This window comes from Rousettus aegyptiacus, unplaced genomic scaffold, assembly GCF_014176215.1.
Source record: "Rousettus aegyptiacus isolate mRouAeg1 unplaced genomic scaffold, mRouAeg1.p scaffold_m13_p_2, whole genome shotgun sequence".
Lineage (NCBI taxonomy): Eukaryota > Metazoa > Chordata > Mammalia > Chiroptera > Pteropodidae > Rousettus > Rousettus aegyptiacus.
This window is the reverse complement of record NW_023416295.1, coordinates 126,489,506-126,516,070: the sequence shown is the minus strand read 5'-3', so window position 1 is coordinate 126,516,070 and position 26,565 is coordinate 126,489,506. Positions and strand designations below refer to the sequence as shown.

The window sequence follows — 26,565 nt, the reverse complement described above, 5'->3', positions numbered from 1 at the left end:
ACTATCATCATATTCTTAAGATTCTCTCTTCTCCTTCACTTTCTTAAAAGCCCCAGTGTCCTACCTAGTTCTTCTTTGCATGCTCGCCTTTGTCTCTCTTCTTTGTACAAGGTTATACTTAAACAAACAAACAAACAAACAAACAAACAAATAAGTAGGCTGTCACTCTCCTGACCCTGGGATAGTTCTTGCCCTGGGTATATTACTACTATACATTCGAAGATTTGGGCCTTCATTTTTGCAACACGATGCTTGTGGCCATCTCCTCCAGGGAACTTGCACAACTTTAAACAGGTGCTGTTAAGGAAGTACATGTGCTGCCAGCAGGCTGGCACCAGAATTCTACTATTATTTTCCCCCACATATGCCATCTCCATCCCTTTTCTATTTCAGAGCCACAGACAATAGAGAAGGGCTGAAGTGAAAACACAGAATAGTAAAATCGAGATAGAACCTGGGACTCCCTACTCAGCCCAGCCACAATCAGAATGCTTTAGAACCCCAGCTGCCTTCCCCTCTGCACCTGCAGCTTCTGCCTCCCCCAGCTCCACTCCACTGGTTCCCGCTAAATCCAAGGCTGAAATCAGATGCCAAGAATCTGCTTCTGACCTCCTCTGCCCAAATATTTGAGAAGTCACCTCATGGCCACAGGAGGAAAGAACAAGAAAGAAGAGAGAAAGGCCACCCAAAATTAGCCTGGCTATAAATAGTGGGGCAGGGGAGGGTAGGGACATACAAGAGCCCTAGAGCAGCCTAGTTAAGTTTAGACATGTAGATTTTCCCTGAAGGAGAAGTGAGACCAATTGTTGGAGTGGAGCAATATTGTAGGAATATTGTTGATAAAGGGGGGAATGAAGATTCTAGAAGGATCCCAAGAATGGAGGAAGTTGAACATTAGAATAAACAACCTGTCAGAGAACTTCTTGTATTTGAGTCAAGAGTTTAGGAATTCATTAAATTAAAGCCAGTGCTGATACTATTTGATTCCACTCATAAAACATTGCAAAAATGATAAAACTATAAAGATGACAAACAGATTAGTGATTGCCAGGGGGCAGGGATGGGAGGGGTAAATATAAAAGGATAGCACAGGGAGTTACTTTGTGGTGATGAAGAATTCTGTACCTTGATTTTGATAACAGTTATTTGAATCTATACAAATAAATTGGAATAAAATTGCATAGAACTACATGAACACACACACACACAATAAATGTATATAAAACACTGATGAAAACTGGACAAAGCCTGTAGGCTAGTTAACTGCCCACTTCAGCCTCCTGATTTTGATATTGTCCTACAACTATATAAGATATTGCCACAGGGGAAAGCTGGGTGAAAGGTACATAGGACTCCAAGTACTATTTTGCAACTTCTTCTGAGTCTATAACTATTTCAAAATAATTTTTAAAATTAATAAATTCCCAAGCTCAGCAAAGACTTTGGCCCTTGTCTGAGTAAAAGCTGAAAACTTCTCCTGCCCCTTCCCCCTTTAACGGCCTTCTTTTCCCCTCCATCTGAGATCCCTATTTTCCAGCTGCTCTAACTTTCAAGCCAACACTTTCAGAACACAGACTGGAGGGTTAACTTCTACTTCCACCTCATCTGGCAGAGCCTTGAAGCATGTGTCCCAGGGTCAGCCTTTTCCTCCCCACAACACACAACACGAGTACTTTCTCACCCCACCCACCTCTCCAGCACTGGAATCCTTCTGCCGCCTCTGGATTCTGGCTGTAGCCAAAGCTTGAACTATGGGAGTGGCTGGGAGAGAAAGAATATAAATGTGATTGAGGGGAGTCAGTAGGGACATGACTTGACCGCTCTGGTCTTTGAGGATCCAAGGAAAAAACCCTTGCATCTTGGAAAGAACTGGGAGGTCACTTCCCACAGAGAGCCATTTAAATTGCCTTGAGGGCCCTTTTTCTTTGAGCACTGGCTTCAGGCCAACATTTGGAACTTGGCCACACCGCCAACAGCCCCCTCTTGAAGCCCAGCCAGATTTCCCACTATGAGAAGCCTCCTCCACTTGTGCCATGTCCTCCCTCAGTCCTCACCCAACCCCTAACAACTAAGCAGCTTCCGACCCTAATGCTTATTCCAGCCAGTCAGCTTGAAGCTTACTAATTAAAGTTAACTCTGAAAGAGACCTCAAAAGAATAGGTAGATGAGATGAATGCATGGAGTTGCATTCATTCATTCTAAGGGAAAATAATCTGGGTGGTAAATTGTAAGGAGAGGTGGGCAGAAAGAGATTTCAAATTTCAAGAGTCATTCTCCAAATATGCGTGCACTTTGTATCCATCTCTACCACCGGCAGGTGGGGTTGAGCTTCAATCACAACAGAAACTGAGATTAGACAGTGAACAAGAAGGGCCCAAAAAAGAAGCTAGAGGATGAGCCTGGAGAGATCATCTGTGGTCCCTAGGTACCCATGTCCTCTGCCCACCTCTAGGGCAAAGGAACAGCCAGTGCGTGGGAGAGGAGGGCAGGGCTGATGTCTGCAGAATCCTGGCAGTCTCTATACTGATTGTGAAAATGTCAGATGGTAGTGCCAAGTGGGGTGAGGGTAATATAGGATGGACCTGTCACTCTCTCTTAGCTTCTTCTTAACATTCACAGTCTGATGGCTGAAACCCCCAACACCAATCTCCCTCATTGGCCCCTGCCCTCTGTCTCACATCCCCCAGGTCACCATTCTCTGACATCCCTTCCAACCCCTACCCTTCTCTCTCAGGCCCCACAGCTCTGGGAGTGATGCACCAGGCACCTTCCAATCTGCCTCTGTTTTGCTTGCTCACTGCAATTAAAAGCTGAAGCCAGAGTGGGGGAAAGATTGGGCCAGGCTACTGTGATGTTCTCACTCTTCCCGCTTCTATTGATCAGCCCTTCTCTGGATAAGAGCCTCTTCCCAAAAACCCCTCCCCTTCCAGTATTCCCTTCAACTGATGCCCCACAAGATGGAAGGGCACAGTGACAAGAGACAGAACCTCCCCTCCTGGGGTATCTCCCGTGGCGTATGCAGTATAGTGCAGTGGTTATACTCAGGCTCTGGGGTCAGATAGCCTGGATTTGTATCCTAGTTCTGCCACTTGTGAGCTCTGTTACTTCACTGCTCTGTACATGAGTTTTATTCCACCTCAATCAGCACCCATGTCTCCTCCCACTGCGAGCTGATGTAATGAAGTCAATTTTCAACTATGTAACTGAATCACAAAATGAGAGAATGCCAAAGTTGAAAATAGCTTTAGATAGGGTTTAGTACAGTGATTCTCAACCTTCAACTCATTTTATAACAACTTTTTAAAAAATACTTAAGCCTGGGCTCCACCCCTCAGAGATCTAGTTAATTAGTCTAGGGCCAGGGCATTTTTAAAAACTTCCCCAGGTGATTCTACTGTTTAGCCAGGATTGCCAATGACTTATTTAATCCAGTCCCTTTATTTTACTAAGGAGAAAACCCAAATCCAGTATGGGTAAGCAACTTGGCCAAAGTCAGCCAGCGTGTTACTGCACAGTGCACCAAAAGAGACTGGCAGTGGCAAGAATATGTGGATGATGTTTATAATGTTTTCTTATTGGAATTAATCCCGGAAGCATTTTTCTTAGTTCAGAGAGGTGTTATATAATTTACCTTTTACTTTGACAGCAGCACTTATTCTTCTAGTGAGACTGAAATGGGTTCTCATTCTCTGACCACAAAAGGACAGAGATGGAATTGCGCACTCACTGCACATAGCCGGCCAAATTAGCAAAGCTCCCTAGGAGGCCGCTTGAAACGCCTATAATGCTGCTTGTCTACAATGACCCCCCAGCGCTAAGGGACCTCGCCGGGGTGGTGAGAAGAGAGTGAGCTGGACTAGAAAGAAAAGTGATCCCTCCTAGAAAGAGGGAGCTAAGAATCAACTGAGAACTGGCCGGAGCTGCCAGGAGGGAAAAGCGAGGAGGGAAAGGAATTTCAATGAGTCCAGGGAGCCTCTGCTCTCTCAACAACCAAACTATGATGGACAACCTGGCAACAGCAACCCCCACCAACCACCCCGCAAGCCTGAGTTCCAAAGGAGGCGTTTAAAAAGGACTCTGCAATGAGTGCTAAAGGAAAAATTTCAGCACTCACCAAAAAGAGAGCCCCCAATAGACGAGAGCTCACCTGCCCCCAACCCTCTACTGTTCCCTCCCTTCCCAGCCAAGATCTTCACTATCTGCCAACCTTGCCTCGAAGAGGGGGCGGTTTCTCGGCCTCACGTGACATTAAGGTCACGTGACTCGGGCCCCACTGACGCCGAGGTGTAAGTTCCAGCTCCCGGAGTCGGAGGGGGCCGGCCCTGCCCAGCCCCCAGCACCCAGGCCCCAGCCCTTAGCGACCATGCTCTCCCGCCTGCTGAAGGAACACCAGGCCAAGCAGAATGAACGCAAGGAGCTGCAGGGTGAGCTGAATATCCGGTCTGCGGTTTTCTCTCCCGCCGCGGCCTAGCCTCAGCCCCGGGCCAGGACCTCGAGTAACGGCCCAGATCCCGGGAAGGACGCGGGCTGGTGGGCACGGGCATCGGAAGGGGGAGGGGTGGCTTTTCTGAAAATTCCGTTCACGTGCCCGCGGGCTCTGGGCCCAGTAGCAACACTCCTGTCCCCTCGGTAACGCCCCCTCGCTGTCACCGCGGCTTCCTAGTTCCGCCCCCTGCTTTTGGAACGCTGCGCCAATTGGTCCAGGCAGCCTCTCACCCTGGAAGGGACGCTCCTAAAGCGAGGAGGGTATTGGGGACCCGACTGAGATGGAATTCTTGGAGGCCTGAAACCACCGAAACAGGCGTGGGGCTCTTGTTTTCTGAATGCGGACTGAGAATCCGGAGTTGCCAGTCATTAGGCCAAGAAAGTGGGAAAAGAGTGCCTGGGAGTCTGGGGAGCCCTGGACGCTGCCACTGACTCATTAGCGCCCCTTGACGAATCGCTTCCCCTCTCAGACAACCAGCTTCCTCACCTCTAAAATGAAAGGGCTTGTTTTATGTTTGTCAAAGTCCTTTTTAGCTCTGGCACTCTGAGATTAGTTGAGATATTCCTGCAGGTAGCAGAAGAGTAATGAGTGGGTGGGGAACCTTCAGTACCACCCCTCAAAAAACCAAGTCGGCACTCCGATCCCTTTCTCCCCTCCCCCCAGAGAAGAGAAGACGAGAGGCTATCACTGCAGCGACCTGCCTGACCGAAGCTTTGGTGGATCACCTCAATGTGGGGTATGAACCTCTCCCCATTGACACCGGCCGCCCCGGACCCAAGTTTAGGCACTGGCAAGGTCTATCGGGTACAGATTGCTCTTGAGGGGATGTGATTTTCCACTCATTCCTCTACCCTTCCCCCCACTCGGTTTAAGTTTATGGACAGAGGCTTGAGTCAGCTCTGACCCTTAACATTGGGCAGGGAGGAGCAGCCGCACTGGTTGGAAGGACAGCCAGACTAACCCCCTCCCCACAATGACTTCCCTAGTGCTCATGACTTGATGCCATCTGCCAACCTCCCCTCACCCCTCCAAGTCCAGCTGTCACTTTGGTGGGAGGGAGGGCACCCTCCTTCACCACAGCTTACTGCCCTCTCCTTCTCTACCTCCCACCCTCTGGCAAGCCTGGGGAGCAGCTGGCAGGAAAGAGATGACACAGCTGGTGAGGGTGAGAGCAGAACCTATGCCAAGAGCTACAGCAGACCCAGGCTGTCCCTGCCCTTCCTTCTGGGTCTCCAGGGACCACTCCCTGCTCCAGTCCTAAATGAGAATGCCAGTAACAACCAAGGACTTGGGAAGGAGCAAAGAATATTGTCTCTTGACCCTGAAGAGTGCAGAGATGATGATTTGATAGGCCGTCCGTTGGAAGAAAGGCGGCAGTGTGATGCCTTCCACGCCAGGGCAAGTAGAATAGCTTGGTTGTGAATCCAGAGACTGAGTCACCCAAGTGAGCCAGGCAGGGGCTGTCATCTTCATTACTCATTTCTGGGGAAGATTAGGGGAAGACAAAGCTGTGGTCGGGGGCCTCTGATCTCCACAGCCCCTCATTACCACCACCACTACCACCACCACCACCTTCAGATCTCTCCCTTCACTCAGTATGAATAATAAAAAGCAGGAAGTCACAGGAAAAACAGATTTCAGAAACTCCCAGGGGAATCGTGAAGCATTGGAAGCCCCCTGCTTTTACTATTTCAGCTCCTACACTCCCCCTCCCACCATGGCCCAGCTGTCCCCAAAGAGAAAAGACAGGGTCTACCCCCTTTCCTCCATCCCACATTGGCACCTCCCAGGCTATGCTGTGAGGTTGGCCCAGGCTTCTCTCTCTCCTCTTTCTTTGCCAGGGGCCACCCCACTTTTAGATTGAGGGCAGCTAAACCAAAGCCAGATTAGAAAAGGTTTTGTGTTACTGCCCACAGCTCCTCTCAGTCCCCAGAAGGGAAGACAAAGGCTTCATCTATCTCAGCCCTTGTCAGGTGTCCTTCCCACTCTCTCCCACCCCGCCCAACCCCATGCCTCCTCCAGCCCCCACAGATTCCAGTGGGTGGGGCCACCGGATGTGGAGTCTCCCAGCTGACCTAGAGCTTGGGGGTGGGCAGTGAAAGATTCACCAGCCAATAAGAGAAAAAAATTGTTACACAGTTGTTGCGCAATTATTGCAGGAGGGTTGGGAGGGGACAGGGGCAGGCACCAACCTGACTGCAGCCAGCACCTTGACTGAGAAGAAAAGAGAAACTATTGCACGGAGCAGAAGGGAGAAGTGTGCATGTGTGTTCATTCATATGTGTGGGCGAAAGGAAAAGGGTTGGGAGAGAGACTGAGAGCCAAAAAGCAGCCCCTGGGAGATCTTCTCTCGACCCTGAGTTCCTGGGGAGGGGGTTGCTCTCCCATCCCACCCCAGATTCAGGGAGTGGCCCAAGTTCCTTCCTAACTTCTTGCACAGATCCCTGGGCTTCCAATCACTGCCAGATGTGTCCCTGCTGCTAGATTTTCCCAGCTTCTTTCTCAGGGATAGCTGCCCCCCGCCCCAGGTTAGTTCTCTCTTCCCCCATCCAGCTTCAGGAACTCCTTTGTGGGGTAGGATATGATATGTTTCTAGTCAGCTCCCAGTTAGGCTCTTCTGGGAATCCTGGAGTGGGAGGAAGGAGCTGGGTTCATTTGCATATAAATAGTCTCTTTTGCATAACATCCCAGAATGGCCAAAATCACTAGGTTTTCCCCAGCCTGACTCCCGGCTGGCCTCCCATTCTTGCAGTGGGATATTAGTCCTGGAGACCACTCCTACCAGTTGGATGAGTTAACCTCCTCCCTCCTCCAACCTATAGTGTGGCCCAGGCCTACATGAACCAGAGAAAGCTGGACCATGAGGTGAAGACCCTGCAGGTTCAGGCTGCTCAGTTTGCCAAGCAGACAGGCCAATGGATCGGGATGGTGGAGAACTTCAACCAGGCACTCAAGGTGAGCCATGCTCCCTACATCACCAGCTCCATCCTGGGCCCCCACTGATGGCCTCCAGTCAGGTCACCTAAGGCCTGGGGTTAAAGAAGAAGTAGGGATGGTCCCAGAAACCCCATCTATGCCCCCAGTCAGAGAAGCTAGAGAAAGAGGTAAAGGCAGTTGGTAGATCCAAGCAAACCCCTTTGTACAAGATGTGTGGAAAGTGCCCCATTCATTCCCTAGGTGATGAATCTAGGTAGAGGATGGAACTAGTTTCCTCTTACTCTACTTGCTCTGATTCATGGACTCCCACGCTCTCCCTTTCCCAGGAAATCGGGGATGTGGAGAACTGGGCTCGGAGCATTGAGCTGGACATGCGCACCATTGCCACCGCCCTGGAATACGTCTACAAAGGACAGCTGCAGTCAGCCCAGTCCTAGCCCCTCTTCCCTCCCCCTCTACCCCTCTCCTCCTACCTCCCCATGGGGCAGGAGGGAGGCTGACAGGCCACGAATAAAACACAAGCCTCCATTTCTCTGTGGTATGTTTTAAGGAGCTACTAACTCAGCATGGGGAGTAGAGGTGGAAGGGTCAGAGACTGTTTTCCTGAGGGATAGGCACCTTTTGGGTAGAGGATGGAACTAGCTTCCTCTTATTATCCCAACTCTCTTTTCCTCCTTGGGCCTGGTTTAGGTGCCTGGTGGGGAAGCAGAGGGTAGGAGTTCCCCACACCTCCCAGAGAAGGTCCCAGTGGGCCCTGCCCCAAGCTCCTCAGTCAGGACTTCAGTTTCCTGCTGAGGAGAAATAAGACAGGGAGTGGGTCTGGTCTCAGCTCTGGCGCTCTGCCTCTCCATGTGCTCATGGCCCCTCCCAGCCTGGTGCTAAGCAGTGTCATGAGTCTGGACCCAGCCAAAGATTAACTCTTGGGCATTGGGTACTTTAGGCATGAAGGGGGAGGAATGGCAGGTCTAAGGTCACCAATAAAGAGGGACAGCAGCCATCCTTGACACATCCCTCCTCCTGGGAGTCTATGACAGAGATGGTCAGGAATCCTGGCTGGAAAAGATAGCCAAGAAATGGGTCCTGCATGCCAGGTCTATGCCACTCCCTGGCTTCAGCTGGCAGGCTCCAGCTTTTCTGGCTCCTCCTCCCAGCCCTCCCCCACTCCAGCTCACACACACTTAATAGCTCTGGCAACCAGTCCCCCGGCTGCCTGCCGGCTGCCGACGTTGGCCTTAGCTACAGCTCGAATGGGAGCCTGGAAAGACTGGGAGCAGTCTCTCAAACAAGCAAAAGAAGTGTCCGGTATTGTACCTCCCAGCTTTCTCCAGAGGAGGTAAGCAAGATACTGGAAACTGGGATGCTAGGGGAAAACTTGCAAGATATTACATGTATTGACAGCTCAAAGCTTTAAGCTTTTAATGTGCTTCCTCACATGCTCTCCTTTGATCTTCCATAACTCCCCGGTGGATGTGGTGGGTGTTAGTCTCTGTTGGCAAAGGAGAAGACAAGTTCAGAGGCTCAGTGAGATCCTCGGTGTTACACAGTAAGTTTGGAGCCTCAAGGACTAAAATGCAGGACTCTTTGCCCTATATATGTTTCCTAAAACAAAGTCCAGCTTACATTTAGAGAGTTCAGATCTCCCTGGTTTAGCAGGAGAGAGGAGATGACAGCAAACAAGAAGATCCGGCTCCTCTGGTTTTCACTGAGTTAGCCATTAATATATGGTCTTCCCAGATTGTTTGCTTTCCCAAATGAGGCATAATTTGTCTCTTATCTGTCAAGCAGATTATTCCTCAAACTGCTGAGACCAGAGACTAATAGGGAGGATATTAGGAGCCAGAGTAAAATAGACAAGTTTTTCTGCCCAGCCTTGGCTGCCACCTGGAGGTCACTTGGACTGCAGCCATGTGGGTGCCCCTCCTGCTGGGAGTTGTCTTCCTCTTGGTAGCATGTGGGTGCTCAGAGACAAGCAGAGCCTGCCCCCAAGCGATGCCTTCATCTTCATCACCGGTTGTGACTCGGGCTTCAGGAGGTTTCTGGCACTGAGACTGGATCAGAGAGGCTTCCGCGTTTTGGCCAGCTGCCTGACCCCATCAGGGGCAGAGAATCTACAGCAGGTAGCCTCCCCCCGACTCCATACCACCCCACTGGATGTCACTGATCTCCAGAGTGTCCAGCAGGCAACTAAGTGGGTAGAAACACATGTTGGGGAAACAGGTAAGTATGGTTCGGGCCACCAGGAACATGGTATAGGGTGTTCACTGGCAGGGGCTGTGGGAAGCCAGAGGGACTGTGAGGGGAAGGAGCCCAGGTCTAGGAAGGAAAGGCACCACTGCAGTGCCTCACCTCCCGTCAGTATCCGTCTCACCTCTCCACAGGGCTTTTTTGTCTGGTGAATAATGCTGGTGTGGCTGGTATACTTGGGCCCACACAGTGGCTGGCCCGAAATGACTTCCATGAGGTGCTGAATGTGAACACACTAGGCCCCATCAGTGTCACCCTTGCCCTGCTACCCCTACTGCAACAGGCCCGGGGCCGCGTGGTGAACATCACCAGCATCCTGGGTCGCCTGGCAGCCATTGGTGGGGGCTGCTATGTCTCCAAATTTGCCCTGGAGGCCTTCTCAGACACCCTGAGGTGAGGGGGGCAGGGCCCTGGGCTCCCAGCCCCCCAAGGGCAGCTCACTTGACAAAAGAATTAGTGTCTGCCCTGCAGAGATGACCAAAACATGTGGAATACTTCAGAAGAGACAGTTTAGGGCTTAATAGGTTCAAATCCCAGCCTCTCATGTGAACCTTAAAAGTTAGTTCCATTTACCTCAGTTAAATCAGAATGAGGAGACCTACCACATGGATGTTATGAGTAAAATGAGGTACATGTAAGGCCTCAGCAGTGCCTGGCATATAGAAAATGGCCCAGAAAGCCTTCTATCATTATTATTAGTGTTATTATTAATAACAACTATTACGATGAGCTGGTACCTTTACATAATGTCTTCTCATTAATTCTCCTAGCAACCCTATAAGGGGAAGGTATTAACACCCTTAAGAGTAACATAATTTACCCAGGACCACACTGGGACTGTCTTCTCACCTACAGAACCTTGTCATTCTGTCCTTCTGCCCCTCATCTTTAGACAATAATGTTCAAAGTCCCATGACAAGGGAGACTTGAGAAGGACAACACAGGAGGAAGGCCTGAATTTTGAGTAGAAGTACAAGTTCCCCAAGCCAAGCCTACCTTCTGAAGGAAGCCTGCCTTCATCACCATCACTCGGCAAATAATTTCTATATTGACTGTTGTCCCTATCCCTTGGTCTTTTAATTTTCCAATTGGCACCATGGAACATATACTTTATACTTGGACTTGTACATCTGTGCTGGGGTGGTTGGATGTATTCTCACTTTCCTCCCAGCAAATACCAGTCTACACCCTTCATATCTAGCACCCAGGACTCAACCCTGTATCCTGGGAGCGAGGGAAAAGGGTTCTTCGTCTGGAGTTGGCAAACTGTTTCTCAGGCCAAATCTGGCCAGCTGCCTACAAGCTAATAATGGCTTTTACATTTTAAATGGTTATATAAGTACCTATGTAATATTAATTTTTAGGCCTGCAGTATTTTTTTTAAAGCCTACAGCACCTGGTATTCCTGGGTGGTCTCCCATCCAAGTACTAACCAGTCCCAACCCTACTTAGCTTCCAAGATTAGACGAGATCAGGCATGTCCAGGGTGGCTTGGCCGTAGACTAGGCCTGCAGTATTGAAAGAAGTTTGCTGACCCCTGCTCTAAGTTACAGAAGAGAATACAAAGGAAAACAAATCTTAAATATGCCTCCCATCCCATTCCATTTGTTCCTCATCCTAGGGCAGCAGAGATATCCCTTACTGTCAGAACCCTGGTGCCTGGTCTGTGGTAACTTTCCCATCTTAGCCCCCCCACCCATGTCCCTGAACATCCCATCGCTGTAAGGGCAAGAACCCAGAAACCTCCCTCTGCTCCCACTTCAGGTGGGATGTCGCTCCTTTTGGGGTACAAGTCTCCATCATAGAACCTGGCTTCTTCCAAACCCCTGCGTAAAATCTGGAGAGTTTGGGGAATACCCTGCAGGCCTACTGGGCACGGCTGCCTCCAGCCACACAAGCCTGTTATGGGGAGGCCTTCCTCACCAAGTGTAAGTAGCTGGAGCACATGAAGGGAAATGAGAGTACCAGAAAAACCAGTCCTGCACCAGCCTGCTGGGAGGAGGTAGGGAGGGCAGTGAGGGAGGGAGGGTGACCAAGATGCCATAGAACACCCAGACCAGGTGGAGCCTGCCCACTCCCCAAACTGGGCATGGGACTAAGGATCCCTCTGTGGGGCAACAAGCCCTGGGACCCACAGAGAGAGCCTGGAATGGGCTGGAGTGGGACGGGGATGCTGATTACAACCACCCATTGGGCTGAGGGCTGAAAGTGCAGAAGCGCTTCCTGAACCTAATCTGTGACCCGGACCTGACCAAGGTGAGCAGGTGCGTGGAGCATGCCCTGACTGCTCGTCACCCCAGAACTCGCTACATTCCAGGCTGGGATGCCAAGCTGCTCTGGCTGTCAGCCTCCTACCTGCCAGCCAGCCTGGTGGATGCTGTGCTCACCTGGCTCCTTCCCAAGCCTGCCCAGGCAGTCTACTGAATCCAGCCTTCCAGCAAGATTGTTCAAGTACAAGGACTTTATTTGTCCACACCCTGGTACTGCCTGGTGCCTGGCACAAAATAGGCACTCAATAAAAGTTAGTGGACAGAAATGAAGGCACCCCATATAAATGCTGACTACCCTAGGCTGATGTTGCCCAGAATCACTGGCCTATTTAGTGCTGACAAAACGACTACCACCCACTGGGGGGCGCAAGGGGGCTGTCTTGGATCTCCAGGTGATCTTTGAAGCTGCACCTAAAGAAATGGCCAGCAGAGAGCACTGTTGAACGTTTCCTTTATTTTCTACATGGAGCAATGTTGTAATTCAGTGTTTAGAGTGGGAATGGCCGTCGTGTTTTTTGAGGGGCAAGGGAAGGTGGTGGGGAGGCGTCAGGGCCAGGTTGGGTGGTCTCCATGGCAAAAAGGCAGTACCTACTTAAATAATCTATAATCTAAGACAAGAAGGATGGACACTGGTCACACACATGTCAAAGCAACCTATCACCACCCTGAAAGGAGCCAGGCTCTCAGAGGCAGACAAAAAGCCAGGGGAGAAGATGTCCATGGTAGACGTGGGCTGGCTTCTCCCAGGTAGGGCCTTTGTGGGGAATCCTTTTGACTTTTGCAGGAAATGGCTTCATGAACACTATAGCACTGAGCCTGGCAGCACGCGACTAGGAGACAGGGAGGGCAGTGGGCCACAGCCTCTTCCCAATCCCCATTTCCACCTCCAGCCCAACCAACTTCGGCAAAACCCCCTTTTGCCAAACACCTCCCCCCCCCAAAAAAAATGGGCCTGCCTGTCCCAGAGGTACAAATAGAACAAGGTCCCAGAGGAGAGGGGAAGGGATAAAGTATCACTCTTTAAGAAAAACTGAGACTGTCTTCGGTCTGAAAAAATAATCCGTTTAATTGAAAAACATGGAGTATATTACCCCACCCTCTTAGAAGAGGGGCTGAAGAAACCAGACTCCCTACATCACTTCATAGCCACTTTGGATACTCTTCACAAGGCAGCAGGCAAAGACAATTCCCAGGACCTAGAAGGAAAGAGGAGATGGAGAGGAGTCAGAAGGGCAAAATACCACCAACCCACCCAAGAGACTCCAAACATTCCCAGGGCTCCCCTCCCCAGACCGGTACCTCCTGTTCAGCACCTTCCTGCCCACTGCCCCTGCTCCCCAGATGCCCTGGAATGAATCCCAAGGGTGCCTCTCACCTCCACAAAGGCAATGCCCAGGGCTGCTGCAGCCACCAACAGCACATTGCTCCTCAGCCAGGACCCAATCTTCTCCACACAGCCCTGAAGGATGGGAGGCGCACAGGGCAAGAACAACATCAGATACTTCCTACCCACCTCCCCTGGTCCATCGGTCTCTCCCTGACCCTTGATACCTTCCACCTCACCCCTACCGTTCCCCTACCTCCTCCCCATCCCTGGTCTCCGACTTCCCAGAGCCCCAACCCTCTCCACCTCCATCCTTGGTTCCTCTCACCTCTTGAAACATTACCCAAGTTCCCAAGTCCCCTGCTACCTCACCTCAGCCTTCTCCCTACCTCAGTATAGATCTCCTTCACATTGTAATTAATCCCACAGCCCTGAGTGACATTGACACAGCAGGAGTCAGGGACTCGGGCTTTGGACTCAAAGATGGTCTTCCAGTCTGTGTAGTTAGCTGCCCCACAGCACTTGAACTGGGGGAGAGAAGAGATATGGGGGAGGTTGTTAAGTGAAAATCCACCTTCAATATGGAGATAAGAATCTTCTACCCCCATTCCCCCTGCTCCAAGCAACCCTACTCACATTTTCCTGCATCCCGTCCAGGAACAAAGCCGTCTGGTTCTGTTTTGGATAATCCTTCATCTGCTGTCGGAAGTCCTTATTAAATTCTGACATCACCTAGGAGTAAAGAGGGGCATTATTGAGGTCAGAATTCAAGGCACCTGGGTCCCAGAGCAGCTAGGCCTCCGTAACAGGGCCCTCCCCTTATTCCCTGCTTACCTTGTCTCTAAACACATAGCCAGCAATGGCTGCAGCCACCTCCACCAGCACAATAAGAGACAGGAAGATAACAAACTGCAGGAGCAAAGGATGGGAGTCAGGTTTGGAATCTGAGTGTGGGGCCAGCTGTGGCCCAGCCAGTCTCTGGAACACTCACAAAGATTTTTGCCTCTCCACCTCATTTCGCTCACCCTCGTGACTGCCAAACAGAAGTGACCTTCCAGAAGTCCCAAGCACCCACACTGGCCCCATGCCTCACTCACCGTGATCATAAGACAGTAGTTCTCCTTGCAGGCCCCACAGCAGCCCACAATAGCCACCAGGAAAAGGAAAGCACCCACTGCAATGATGACCACAGGCAAGATGGAGGCAGGAGTGGCCCCCTGGCTGATGGTCTGACTCAGGACGAGCTGGGCCCCTATACCCACAGCGATCAGTCCCACCGCACAGGCCTGCAAGGAAGGCAGGTCAGGGTTAGTCCAGAACCACAACCCCATCAACCCTCCGTGGTGGAAGGCAGCGAGGGCACCCAGGACACAGACTTAACCAGGTCAGGGATCTCACCCCGCCAGGAAACTTTTGACTGTGGGGCAAGAGAATAACCCATCTTTGCCCAGTTTGTTCAAATGCAAAAAGAGAAGTTCCCCGAAAGCCTTGACTGCAGGGCACATATTCCTAATAGAGTAGTACTTCCTCTGGGCCTCATGGGCTCCCAGAACTGCCCTCTCACTATCCTCCATGCCCAACCCATCCCTATCAGCAGTGACTAGGGTTCCCCCGCCAACTAGGCCCAGAGAAGGGGACAGGAGCGGTGTGTACCCCTCCCTGGATGTGCCCCTCCCTGGACAAACAGTAACCTCTCAAGGCAGGAGCCCAGAGCAGGAGCAAATTGAGGTGGGCAGAGCCCTTCCCCACCCCCAAGCAGCTGGGAGGGGTGAAGAGGGTTGATTGAAATGATGAGATGGAGAATGGAGAAAGGCTGGAGGAGGGTGGGGAAGGCAGGGTAGCCCCCTGCTGTGTGGAGATAGCATCAGTACATCAGCCGTTGGCTGGTTGCCCCACTGCCCCTATCGCAAGCGGCCGGGTCACCAGACAGGAAGGGCCAGGAATTGGGTGAAGGTGCTGAGTACCGAGGTTGACCATTCTCATCCAAACCAGCCTCAGAGGTCCCTGAAGGCTGGAGGACGGGGTGACCATGCTGTCTTCGGCCGTTCCCCGGGCTTTCTTTCCACATCTGGTCTCCAGCTGCCTTCATTCCTGGTCCCTCAACCCTCTGCACTCCGAAGCCAGGTCTCCCCGCACCCCGCCAGCACCCTCCCATCGTCCCCTCAACTCCCTACTCACGCAAAAGGCCAACAGAAAAACGTAGAGTAAGATCTTGACACATCTCATTCCTCCTTCCACCGCCATGGCTGCCGGACCTGGGGCAGAAGGGAGGGCAGGGGGATTAGAACCGGCCGAGGGGGCCCTTGGCTTCCAGGCTCCCTGGCGGCCCTCGAGGCCTTCCCTGCTCCGCCCCCATTCCCGGCCCCGCCCACACGGAAACCCGCGGTCAGATCCACGTCTCCCAGCCCCCTCTCCTCCCAGGCCCGAGAGGGGTGGGGGCGACGGCCGCGCAGCCCAGGCCCGCCCGCCGCCTCCCGGGACAGATCCGAGGGCGCAAGCCGGGGCGCGAGACCGTCGCCCACCCTCGGCCGCCAGCCCCAGGCGTTAAATACCCCCTCCCCGCCCGACCAGTCCCGAACACGGTCCTCAGCCCGAGCCTGACCGCTAGCCGCTTCCCACTCCGCTCTGACCACCCCCAAAAATAAGATGCGACCGGCACCCCCACCGCTCCCCGCCCGGCCCGGGCCTCTGGAACTTTTCAAAGTTACAAAGTTGAGAGAGCCTCGGAGAGACCCGGAGTGCGGCGGGTCTTCGAAGACCTGGGCGAACCTAGAGAAGGGGGCTGCCGGCGACCCCCCAGACCCCGCAGCTGAGCTGGCTGCCGCCTCACCTGGGCTCCGCGACGCGGTGCGATCCTCTCCCGCCGCCGCTCAGGGGCTCTCTAGCTGCGCCCCCCGGCTCCGGCCCCGCCCGCCGCGCGGCCCCGCCCCAGCCTCCAGCCCCAGCCCCCTCCCCGGCCGTGTGGCCGCCGGCCTTCCTCATGTGACGCGGGAACAGCTGTGGCCTGAGTCACCCAGCCGCGGAGGGGAGGGCCGATCCCTCGGCTGGGTCAAGGCCAAGGGGCCCGGACCCGGAAGACAGCACCTACCCCTGCTGGGGTAAGGCACCAGGGGCAGGACCTCAGTTGCCCTCTTCTGGAGCCCCCCACCCCTGCCAACTGAGGTAGGAGAGAAGAACCGAGCGCCGCCTGGTTCTGTCTGGTAGCCAAAAGCAGGAATGAATGCCCAGGCCTCCTCGTCCTCCACCAGAGCCCACTCGCTTCCTCCGGCTCCATCTATGTTCAAGCCCCAGTCCATCCCCGACGGCAGAGGGCGCTGTCGGCTCCCCGGGATAGAATGAGGCCAAAATAAACGCTTCCAAAAAATCCCCAGCCTTACATCCTGGGAGTCCCCGCAACATCCTTGAGTGCGTGTTCCTGTGCCCCTCTGTTAAACCCTTCTCCATTTTCTAGGTCTTCTGAATAATGGGTTGAGAGGGAGAGGATACTCTTCTCCAGAACATTCCACCCAGTCAATCATGATCCATCAGAGTCTGGTCCCTCCCTTTGCGGGAGGATTGACAAGGTCTGTGCCCCTACCACTCCTGGATCAGCCTGTCACGGTGGGTGAACGGACACTAAGGCAGACATTGCATCTATTCCCTGGATTTCCCCCATCCCATCCTAGTAGATAGACCTCATCCCACAGAGCAAAGCCAGGTGAAGGCTGGAAGGGGAGGTGGCAGGCTCAAGCTGCCTCACTCCCTCGTGTACTATGGTGGTGCCCAGAAAGAGCTGTGTAAATGGGCCAAGGACAGAACTAGCCAACACATTCTGGCTGCCCCAGCCTGGGCCCCACCCCTTAGGCTCCTAAGGTCCTGACTCAAGAACCACTTCCTGAGTCTTGGTGTGTGTACACAAAAAAAGGAAAGAAACTGCAAGAGCAAAAGGAAGAAGATCTGGGCTGTGCTGAGAACCGATTTCCAGGATCACAACCTTCCAGCAAGACACGCCAAGCCCATTCTGGACCTTGCTCCCTAGTTATCACAGCAGGCAGGCTGTGGAGGAGGAGGAAGGTACTGAAGAAAGGCGTATTCAGCAGTTTCTTTATTGTGCTGCCTCTATATTGCCAGGCATGTGCTGGGGGAAGGGGCAGCCAGCAAGGCAGGCAGAAGACAATGGCCCTGCTCTCTGCCAGGAGGCAAAACCAAGCATACACTGTGAACAGAAGCAGAAACCTCTAGTGGCAGCTGGATGACCTCAGAGAGAGGGACAGGTGGTACCTCAGCCCAGGAAGGAAAAAGAAAAAGAAAGGATTTCGCAGAGGTGGGTGGTGCTCTCTGAGCTGACTTTAGAGACTAAAGGTGCAAGCTCTCAGTTCCGCTGACAAGGAAAGAGCCACCTGTAAAAAAGTAATTCAAAAGTCCATGGGAGGTTGGGTGTGAATGGCTCAAAGAGCTTAGGTAGGATGTGGTGAAAGATGGGCGGGAGGAAGGGTAGTCTGAAGTGAAGACTAAGAACTTTAGACACACAACAACCAAGCATAATGCTTGGCCTTTGAATCAAACCAACCGTGAAAGACGTTTTGGGAACAACTGGGGAAATTTGAATATGGACTGAGAATTAGACATGAGAAATATTTTTTTAATAGTTATGATGATAGTATGATTATATAGGGAAATTTCTCTATTTTTTAAAGATGCACACTATAATATTTGAGGGAGAAATGTATCTGTAATTTGTTTCGGAATACTTCACAGAACACTAGATGAAACACCAGATGAAACAGTCTAGATGTCAGGACTGTCGGGAAAATACAGGTCTCTGTCGGATATGTTCTAAAGGCAGTGGAGAGTGGTGGGAAGTTTCGAGAGGGTGACCTATCTTGCAACTGGGCCAACAATGAAATGAGTAGGAATAAATATCAAGTGGCCTGAAAGATACCTGGGACATCACTGCCACAGTCCATCGAAGAGCTAGTGAAGGCTGGAACCACAGAAAGAAGGGAAATCTGGGTGTCATTTCAGAGGCAAATCAAAGGACTGGGTGACTGCCTACCTGTGGGAGGGGGAGAGGAAGTGGGAAGAGTCCTAGATGACTCAGAGGGGTACCCTTGTCCCTCCCCACACAGCAGAGCCACAGGCTGCCCTCCACCTCTACCCAGGGCCAAAGCAGGATGGCCACAGGTGTCCCAAGTGAAAGTGGTGCCATCTGAGAGCACATAGGTATCAGCCAGACCCAGACCAAGTGCAATGCACAGCAGCTTGCAGCTAGTGCCCAAGGCCTCTTGAAGCCCATATGCATACAGGGAGCCCAGACACCTTCTCCCCTCCACTCAACAGGACCAGTGAGCTCAGAACTGCCACCTGCAGAGGCTGGGGGCGGGGCAGGGGCGGGGCAGGGGGCGGGGCAGGGGCGGAGAGAAGTGAGGACACTTGGGGAAAGTGAGGAGGAAAGAGAAAGGGTTGCCTTTCAGCCCTAATTTGCATCTTCTAGTAACTCACCAAAATGACCAACACCAAGGGAAGAAGGAGAGGCACTTGCTGTATGTTCTCCAGGCCTTTTAGAGAGCATGAAGCTGTGTGCCAACTGTAATTGAAAAATTTAAATAATTAATTAGGAAAAAAACATAGAGTTGTTCCTTGGCCACATTCATGCAAATCTATGAGAAAGGTAATGTTGTAGACACCTAGGGAATGGGCACTGCTCCAAAAGGAATGCCCCACAAATGTTAGGATGGCAAAACTGGGAGGGTCTACAGTGTTACCCAGCATGTGGCTGGCATTATTGTAAACAAACACGTTAAGGGCAAGACTCTTGCCAAGAGAATTAATGTACATATGGAGCATTTAAGCACTCCAAGAGCTAAGACAGATTCCCTAGACATGCGAAGGAAAATGACCAAAAAGAAGCCAAAGAAAAGGTACCTGGGTTCGACTGAAGCACCAGTCTGCTCACCCAGAGAAGAACATTTTGTGAAAACCAATGTAAAGGAGACTGAGCTGCTGGAACCCACTCCCTGTGAATTCATGGCACGATGGGCATAAAAAAATAAAAGACCTCTAACTGAGAAGGTATCCCCTCCCCCACAGAAAGATTCAAAGAAAAGGAAGGAAAGAAAGAGGGAAGGAGGGAGAGGGGAGAGAGAGAGAGAGAGAAAGGGAGGGAGGAAGGGAAAGGAAAGGAAAGGAAAGGAAAGGAAAGGAAAGGAAAGGAAAGGAAAGGAAAGGAAAGGAAAAAACGAAGGTTGGGAGAGGTGTGAGGCGATAGAGGTGAGAATAAAGGAGGTTGGAAGATATGAGAAAGGTTGGGAGATGTGAGAGGGGAAAACAGACATGAGTGAGAGGGGTGGGGAAGAGGGAGAGAGAGAGGAAATGAAGGGTGCATCAGCCTCAAGGCCATTTCGCTGGGGAGGGTAGGAAGGGTGGTGGTTGGAACTTAATGTAATGAGGTTGAGTCTGAAATGGGGGCCTGAGATTTAAATCCAGAGTCCTGTTTTAGATATGTATGAGGGAGCATGGGTGCTTGATGGTAGCCTCTGGACTGCAGGGTTATATCAAAACCTGTGGCTTTGTGGGTCCTGCTGGTAGAAAGGCTCATGGACCACCCCAGCATGGGCTCCCCAGAGAGTTAGTGATAGACCCAGTTGAGCACTAGGGCTCAACACAGCCCCTAGAGGAAAATATCCCATACTGGCTCTGCGGGGACAGCACCACTAAGGTACTAGTTGGTGGAGTCATTGTGGTGGCCGGCTCTGACTCCTGCAGCTGTCTGGGCAAGAGTAAGTCACTGCACTGTGCTACCCAGGAGAACATTATCATTGCCAAAGTCACCTTACATCCTCACTTCAAGGAAAGTAAGGCTTAGAAAGATGAAACCACTCACTCAGGGGCAACCTGCAGATAAGAACCAGGGTCTTGACGCACAAACTCCAGTACTAGGTGCACCACACCCGCCACCAACAAGAAGCACATGAGGTCAGAAGCCCTGGTACAAGACAGGTTCTGTTCCTCACTCGTGCAGCACGCAGGAGTGGTGCGACTTTGCTAAACTCACCCTCCCTAAGCCTCAGCTTCCTCCCAGTTAGGCAGGAGGAAAGCTACTCCCTTGCTCACCTCACAGGGCAGTTGTGAAGATCACAGAAGAAATGAAGGGGATCAGTTTTGTTACCTTAAGAATAATAAACGCTTCATAATTGTACCCTGTTTTTGGACTCATGGGAGTTAAAGTGATTTTGTTTTGAGAAATATCTGATCTCTACCTCACTTAAGGTGGCTGAGGAAAGGATGGAGAGGGACAACCCAGCCTCCTTTGACCCCTCCTGCCTGTCTTGGTCTTAGCCCAGAGCCCCAGTTCAAGCCCCAAGGCTGAGTTCCTGGTCCAGCTCCGCCCAGCCCCAACCCCACTGCCAGGCTCCATCTTCAGTGCTCCATCTCCCTTCTTGCTTCATTTTTTTCCCTATTCCTTGGGCTCCCAGGCCATGAATTCTGGCCCTTTGTTCTCTCTACCCTTCCCTGGCTCCTCTCCCAGCCTCCTTCCAGTCAGTAGCACTATTACCAATGGGGTCATTCCAGATGCCCAGCTGGTGACTAGGCAGGGCGGGCAGTTCCAGCCCATGGCCTCCTAGTGTACCACTTGGGCCAGGATCTTTGCTATGTGTTTCTGGTCCAAAACTGGCTCAGAAGTGCTGCGGTCTCCACTGAGAGCCACAGACCCACACAACTAAGGTTTCTCCTGGGATGGAGCAGAGATGAACATAGAAGAAATGAGAAAGAAGCCCTGCTGGTGCAGGGGGGTTATCTCAGGTTTCTGTTCCTTGGGGCTGAGAAAGAATTCATTCACTCATTCACTCATTCACTCATTCATTTATCCATCCATCCATGTACTGAAATCCTAAACATGCCAGGCACTGGAACTAGATGGAGACGAGTTGACACGGCCCTGCCTTTAAGGTGATTACAACCTGTAGGCACAGACAAAAAATGCAGTGTGGTGAGGGCCGTGACAAAAGCAAGCTGTGGATGCTGGGGGCCACCTAGCACAGGCTGATGGGGGGCAGAGTGGTACAGCAGGGCATTGCAGGCCTTGGGGACATTCAGTCAAGTTCTTCCCAACTAGTTGGACTCCTCCCATGAATGTGGGCTTGCAGCTCAGGGAACTAGGAGTGAGGAGATGAGGCATGGTTCCAACGGATGCAGGTCTCTGGCGCCCCCAGCCAGAGCCCAGGCCAGTTTGTCCTACCCTCACATCTCTAATTTCCGGTTCTCATTCTCATTCTCACCCCAGCAGACATTCTGGCCATCTACACACCCTCACCATTCCCCCCCACCCCTGCCCCGCGCGCGCGCGCGCGCGCGCACACACACACACACACACACACACACACACACACTGCATCTGGCAACAACTTTGACCTTCACTGCCCTGTGCTTTCTCCTAGAGATTGGAGATTGGATTCCCTCTGAACATTCCTGCCTCCAGCTCTTCTCTGCTTCCTGCCAGCTCTCCTCATCTGGCAGCCCAGGTCATTCTTTGTCACCTCTAGGGTCAGCACACCTGCCAGCATTTTGAAATCCCTGGAGAAGTAAACATTGTGCTCAGAACTCTCCCTTTCTTGACCAACAGATAGAATAGTAGTGCCTCCTGCTGGCGTAGCTGGGGCCATTTTTTGGCCACGACTCCCAGCAGCGCTCCAGCAGGGACCTGGAGGGGAGAAGTAGGTGACAAAAAGAGCGGGGAGGCCTAGGGAGACTGGAGAGTGAAAGTGGGAAAGAGTGGAGGGGCTGGGCCTGCCCTCAGAGGATAAGGGGAAAGTGATGGGGGCAGGGTAGTGTGTCTTCCAGTAGGCCAGAGACAAACAAAGAAGTGACAACAAAGGATTCTCAGAGTTCCCCAACTGTATCCCACTTCCACAACCCTCTCCCCCCAACACAAACTTTTTGGCTCCCTCCTCTGAACCTCCAACTTCTCTTAGAGAACCTTGGAGTAAAAGAGGTTAACTGGGTGGAGCAAGACAGGATAATTATAGGGGGCAGAACTCCGGTGTGGGAGAGGATGGTAATTACACAGTGAGGTCCTGGGAGCAGGGGAAGGGGGTGTGTCAGGGTTTGTGGGTAGAGACCTGGGAGGGTCCATTCCACTAACAGACTACCCCTAGCCCAGAATAGCTTCCCCACACAACATTCCCAGAGCCTCTCGGTGGGAGAGGGGAAGCAAGCCTTGTAGGAATGCCCTCTTCCCCTCACCTGCTTCTCAGTGACCCAGCCCGTCCCCTCCTTGGAAAGACCTACCCTGCCACTGACCCTAAAAATAGGGACTTCAGGAGGAAAAATCAAGAAGAGATAGAAGTAAGGGTCTTGAGTTCTTTCCCACTGGCCCAGTACTAATGAATAAGGCAGTTTGGGGTTAGGGGTGGCCTATGTGGTAGTGGTGCAGAAGAGCAGGAGTCCCTCCTCCTCACGGGGGTCCTCGTTCTGGGGTCAGCTCAGAGAATGGCCCAGGTGTCTCCAGCCTGAACCCTGGTGACTGTCTCCCAGGACCTGCAGTTCCTCTTTCTGAGACTCTAACAGACCCTCTACTAGAGGCTGCACACAGGTCCTCCAGCCGCTCCAGAGACCTCATTTCCTCCCGCTGAAATACTCCTGCTTCTCTCCCAGCAGCTCAAACCTCAATGCCTTCCTTAGGTGCCGACCCTCATTTGCTATGAACCAGTCAGGACCTTGAAGGAGGCGGGCCTGAAGGTGACTTGGGTAACACAGGGAGAGAGGCACCTTTGGCAAGAAGACAGTTGCCAGGGAGACCAGGACAGTGGGTGGGACCCCCAATCCCGGTTACCCTGTATTGGGTTGAGGAAAGGTCTAAAAGTTCAGATCTCTCCCAACAACTTTTTCGTAAAACCAGCAGGGCCATCTCCTCGGGACTGGGTCTAGGGCAGCTAGAAGTCTGAAGCTCCTGAAAGAGACCCCCCACAGATTAGTTTCTGCAACTCGGGGAAACTCAACAGTGCCAAGCCCGAGGGAACTGAAGGAAAGAAGCAAGATATAGGAGAGGTTGGAAGAGAAATAAAGCTTAATGCATTATGATATAGAACTTCCTGGACTAGAAATCTAAAGTGAAAACATGCGAAGTGTGCAAAACAAAACAAAAAAAAAGTGGTTTTAGTCCCGCCGCCAAGAAGCGGAAATTTCAGATTTTACCGCCAGATGGCAGTCTTGCCTACTAATTGGATCAAGCGCCGTCTGGGCCCCCGAGGGGAGGAAACCAGGAGGTGGAAATCCTTTCTGTCTCAAAAGTTGTTCCTGAGTCTTGCTCTCTGATATTTAACAGATAACCATAATTCCTTATGGCCATAAATAGTTTTTCACCCCAACCCAGCTCTGACTAGATGCAGTCAGCAGGCTTCATTCATTCTTTAAAGCAGCTAAGGAATACTTTGGTGGATAAAGTTCCTTCTCCCTTGGGTCTCACTCACAGTGGTAAGTTAGAGTAATAATAACAACTAATGAACTCATTTAGAACTGTGTGTCAGGTGGTTCACCCTCATAACCTTATGGAATAGGCACAATGTTATTACACCCAACTTACAGATGAGGAATCTGAGGCTTAGGGCCAAGGTCACAGTAAACAAAGGGGAAGAACAGGGACTTGAAAGTGGGGCAGCCTACTTCTAGTCTAGAAGCTATGTAATTAACCCTACATACCTAACACAGAATGGTTCAGATAAAGCTAGGAGAAGCATCTACCCTAGACTTGGAAGTCAGGAACGAATTCCTGGAAGACATGTCTAAAATCTCATCTATACTGAGAATTGAACCAAGAGTAAATTTGGCCAAAAGACTGGGTGGCGGGGGGAGTCATGGGAGGAGGAGGAGTTGCTCTAGAAAGAGGAAACAACTTATACAAAGACTCAAAGATGATCAAGAAAATGGGAATAAAGCGACATAAATTACAATCATCCAGGTTTCTGACCTGGATGATTGTCATTCACTAAAATAATAAACATCAGGATGGGGGTACATTTTAGGGAGAAGAGGAGTTCTCTATCCTATTTAACCTGTGATGTTTGAGGTGCTTGGGGACATCCAGATGTCACCTAGTGTCTCGTCTAGTCTATATGCTCCCTAAGGAAAGAGACTAAGTCTTATTTATCTTTGAATCTCTCATAGACCAACCAGTAGGTACATGTTTGGTGAGACAATGAAGGCTGGGCCACCTCCTCTGAGGAAGGAGGTAATACCGCCTCTGCTGTCAAGCATTTACAATTTTGGTGAGGAAATGACATCAGAGAAACATTTTGGGGATCAGGATATGCCAGAATATGGGGTAAAGGCAATCACTGCTCTGGGAGATCAGAAGGGAAAGAAAAAGAAAGAATCATGAGGAAGAAGGAGCACATGAAAGCCAATATTGATTGATTACTATATAAACCTCACAACCAGTTGAGGGTAAGCAATGTGGTTCTCATTTTATAGATAAAGAAACTTGATAAAATGATGAGATGGCCATGTCTTGGACCAAAGAAAGTGAGGGAACCAGCGGTCCATTCTGCTGAGGCCTTAATTCCTGTCTGCCATAGAAATGAATCATCTTTTCGAAGCTCCCCAGTGTGGTCCTCCCAATTCCTACCCAACCTTCCTTCCTCACACCTGGAATAAGGTTCTTCCCTCATTCCACTCCAGCTGCCCAGTCTAATTCTGTCCTTCCTCCTAATGTTCCATCAAACCAACTTTAAGACATTGTGTTGGACTCTAATCTAGAGAGGAAACCAGTGTTCTTCTGTTCTGCCTAAGAAGCCCAGTAATGTTCTCCCATTGATTCTGTAAACATTGTGTGGAACTGAACAAGATCTGGTCTCCTCAAACATTTTTAATCTATTATTTATTTGTCTATTGAATTCAGAGTTTTAAACTCAAGAACTAAGCCTGGAAAAACTGAGGTCTGAGAAGAGGTATCCAGAACCAAAAGTTAAGCACTTCAGGAGCATTTTTCTACCTTTGCACTCTTCTACTCTGCCCTCTGGTTGTACCCAGGGTCACACCTGAAGACTAGGGTTAGTCTCATATTTGGGTTTCTCTTTTTGCAACTTGCTGTCTTCAACTCATTCATCTGATGGCAGAGCTCTCTCTCTCTCATCCACTCCCCTAAAACTACTAGGCTCTCCTCAGACTTCTAAGACCCTACAGATTCAAAAGTATAGCTAAGAATCCAGAGATCTAGATTCCGCTGCAAGCATAGTGTAGTGGTCTTCATCCCTGCTTCCTCCCATTCCTCTCTCAGTGGCCTCCAACTCCTGCCTTTTCCAGCCTGCTGACTACCTTATTCCTTTCAAGCCTTAATTTCAAGCTCGCTAACTCTTTTCAGTTCTAAATCTTCCCTCATCTCAGAGCTTCCCAACCACCTCTCCACCTTCTCAGATTGTCCCTGGCTAACTCCTGTGTCTAGTCCTTCCATCTTGTTCTTTGCTGGTCTCCCTGATCCCCTGATGAGCCCAACCTAAAGGTCTCCTCCGCAGCCTCTTTAAACATCTTCTTTGGGCTACCTCCAATAGTTAGTGCTCCTCTGGACTTAAATTCTCTCTATCTCCTCCCCTCAGGCGCTCTGTAATCCTACTAAGGTTGACTCTTGTCACTGTGTTGTCTCTCCTTCCCTTAAGAGTTAGTCTTCCCATCTCTGCCTTCCCCTGATCCTCTGTGCCCACCTCCTCGAAGGCTCCCTTGAAATCTCTCCCAGTCTCTGCCCCTCTCTCACCTTCCCTTCTTTTCCCCCCAGGGTTCTGATCTCTGTCTCATCAGTCTCTCTGTCCCTGCTTCCATCTCTGCATGCCTGGACTCTCAGCGATGGTCTAGCTCTGTCGACCTCCATCATTCTGCCTGTCTAGCCATACCTCCCTCCTCCTGCTGGTGTCTCTCCCCTATCTTTGTCTCTGACTCTCCCCACTCTAACCCCTCCACTAGTTGTGCCTGTCTCTTTCCTTCTCCGACTCTGTCCCTCTAGCTAAGTCTCTCCTCTCTCTGTCTTACCCTCTGACCATTCCCATATCTTCCCTCTCCCCCTTTGTCTTTCTACCCTCTTCCTCCTGCTCTGTCTCTGTCTCTTCCCTCTTTATCTCTCGGTCTCTCTTTGGTCTCTCTGACTCTTTCTCTCTCTTTCCTCCTCTCCCTCACTTCAATATCTCTGTGTCTCCATCTCTCTCTAGGCCCTCGCTCCCTCCCTCTCTCTCTTTTCCTCGGCTCTCTCCGGCTCCCTCTCTCGCCTCGGATGACAGCGCTGCCTCTTTTGTTGGCTCCGCAGCCAATCGCGGCCGCTGACGACACGGGGGCCGGGGCTA

At 51.3% G+C, this 26,565-nt stretch overlaps 3 protein-coding genes and 1 pseudogene across 4 annotated transcripts; 2 read left to right on the top strand and 2 right to left on the bottom strand.

Annotated features, from left to right (window-relative positions):
- The first annotated feature begins 4,236 nt into the window (after positions 1-4,236).
- BLOC1S1 (biogenesis of lysosomal organelles complex 1 subunit 1) lies at positions 4,237-8,483 on the top strand. 2 transcript variants are annotated; one of them, XM_016165805.2, is made up of 4 exons: positions 4,250-4,424; positions 5,150-5,222; positions 7,309-7,441; positions 7,750-7,953. In XM_016165805.2, exons 1-4 carry the CDS (start codon positions 4,364-4,366, stop codon positions 7,858-7,860), a joined length of 378 nt encoding a protein of 125 aa, XP_016021291.1. In that variant the 5' UTR covers positions 4,250-4,363; the 3' UTR covers positions 7,861-7,953. The 2 variants fall into 2 exon arrangements, with proteins under 2 accessions (XP_036092958.1, XP_016021291.1); XM_036237065.1 differs by lacking the exon at positions 7,309-7,441 and having other exon boundaries at positions 4,237-4,424; positions 7,750-8,483.
- A 162-nt stretch (positions 8,484-8,645) lies between these two features.
- RDH5 (retinol dehydrogenase 5) lies at positions 8,646-13,088 on the top strand. Its single transcript, XM_036237067.1, is given in 6 exon segments — positions 8,646-9,362; positions 9,365-9,640; positions 9,802-10,060; positions 11,432-11,593; positions 11,768-11,862; positions 11,865-13,088. Coding segments are annotated over 6 exon segments (1,053 nt in total). The 5' UTR covers positions 8,646-9,328; the 3' UTR covers positions 12,092-13,088.
- On the bottom strand, positions 11,052-11,170 carry LOC118614723 (annotated as a pseudogene).
- CD63 (CD63 molecule) lies at positions 12,983-16,226 on the bottom strand. Its single transcript, XM_016165804.2, has 8 exons — positions 16,092-16,226; positions 15,440-15,516; positions 14,359-14,547; positions 14,096-14,170; positions 13,898-13,993; positions 13,651-13,788; positions 13,313-13,396; positions 12,983-13,133 (listed from the first exon to the last, which is right to left on the bottom strand). The coding sequence occupies exons 2-8, from the start codon at positions 15,503-15,505 to the stop codon at positions 13,068-13,070; spliced, it is 714 nt and encodes a 237-aa protein (XP_016021290.2). The 5' UTR covers positions 15,506-15,516; positions 16,092-16,226; the 3' UTR covers positions 12,983-13,067.
- Positions 16,227-26,565: the final 10,339 nt, after the last annotated feature.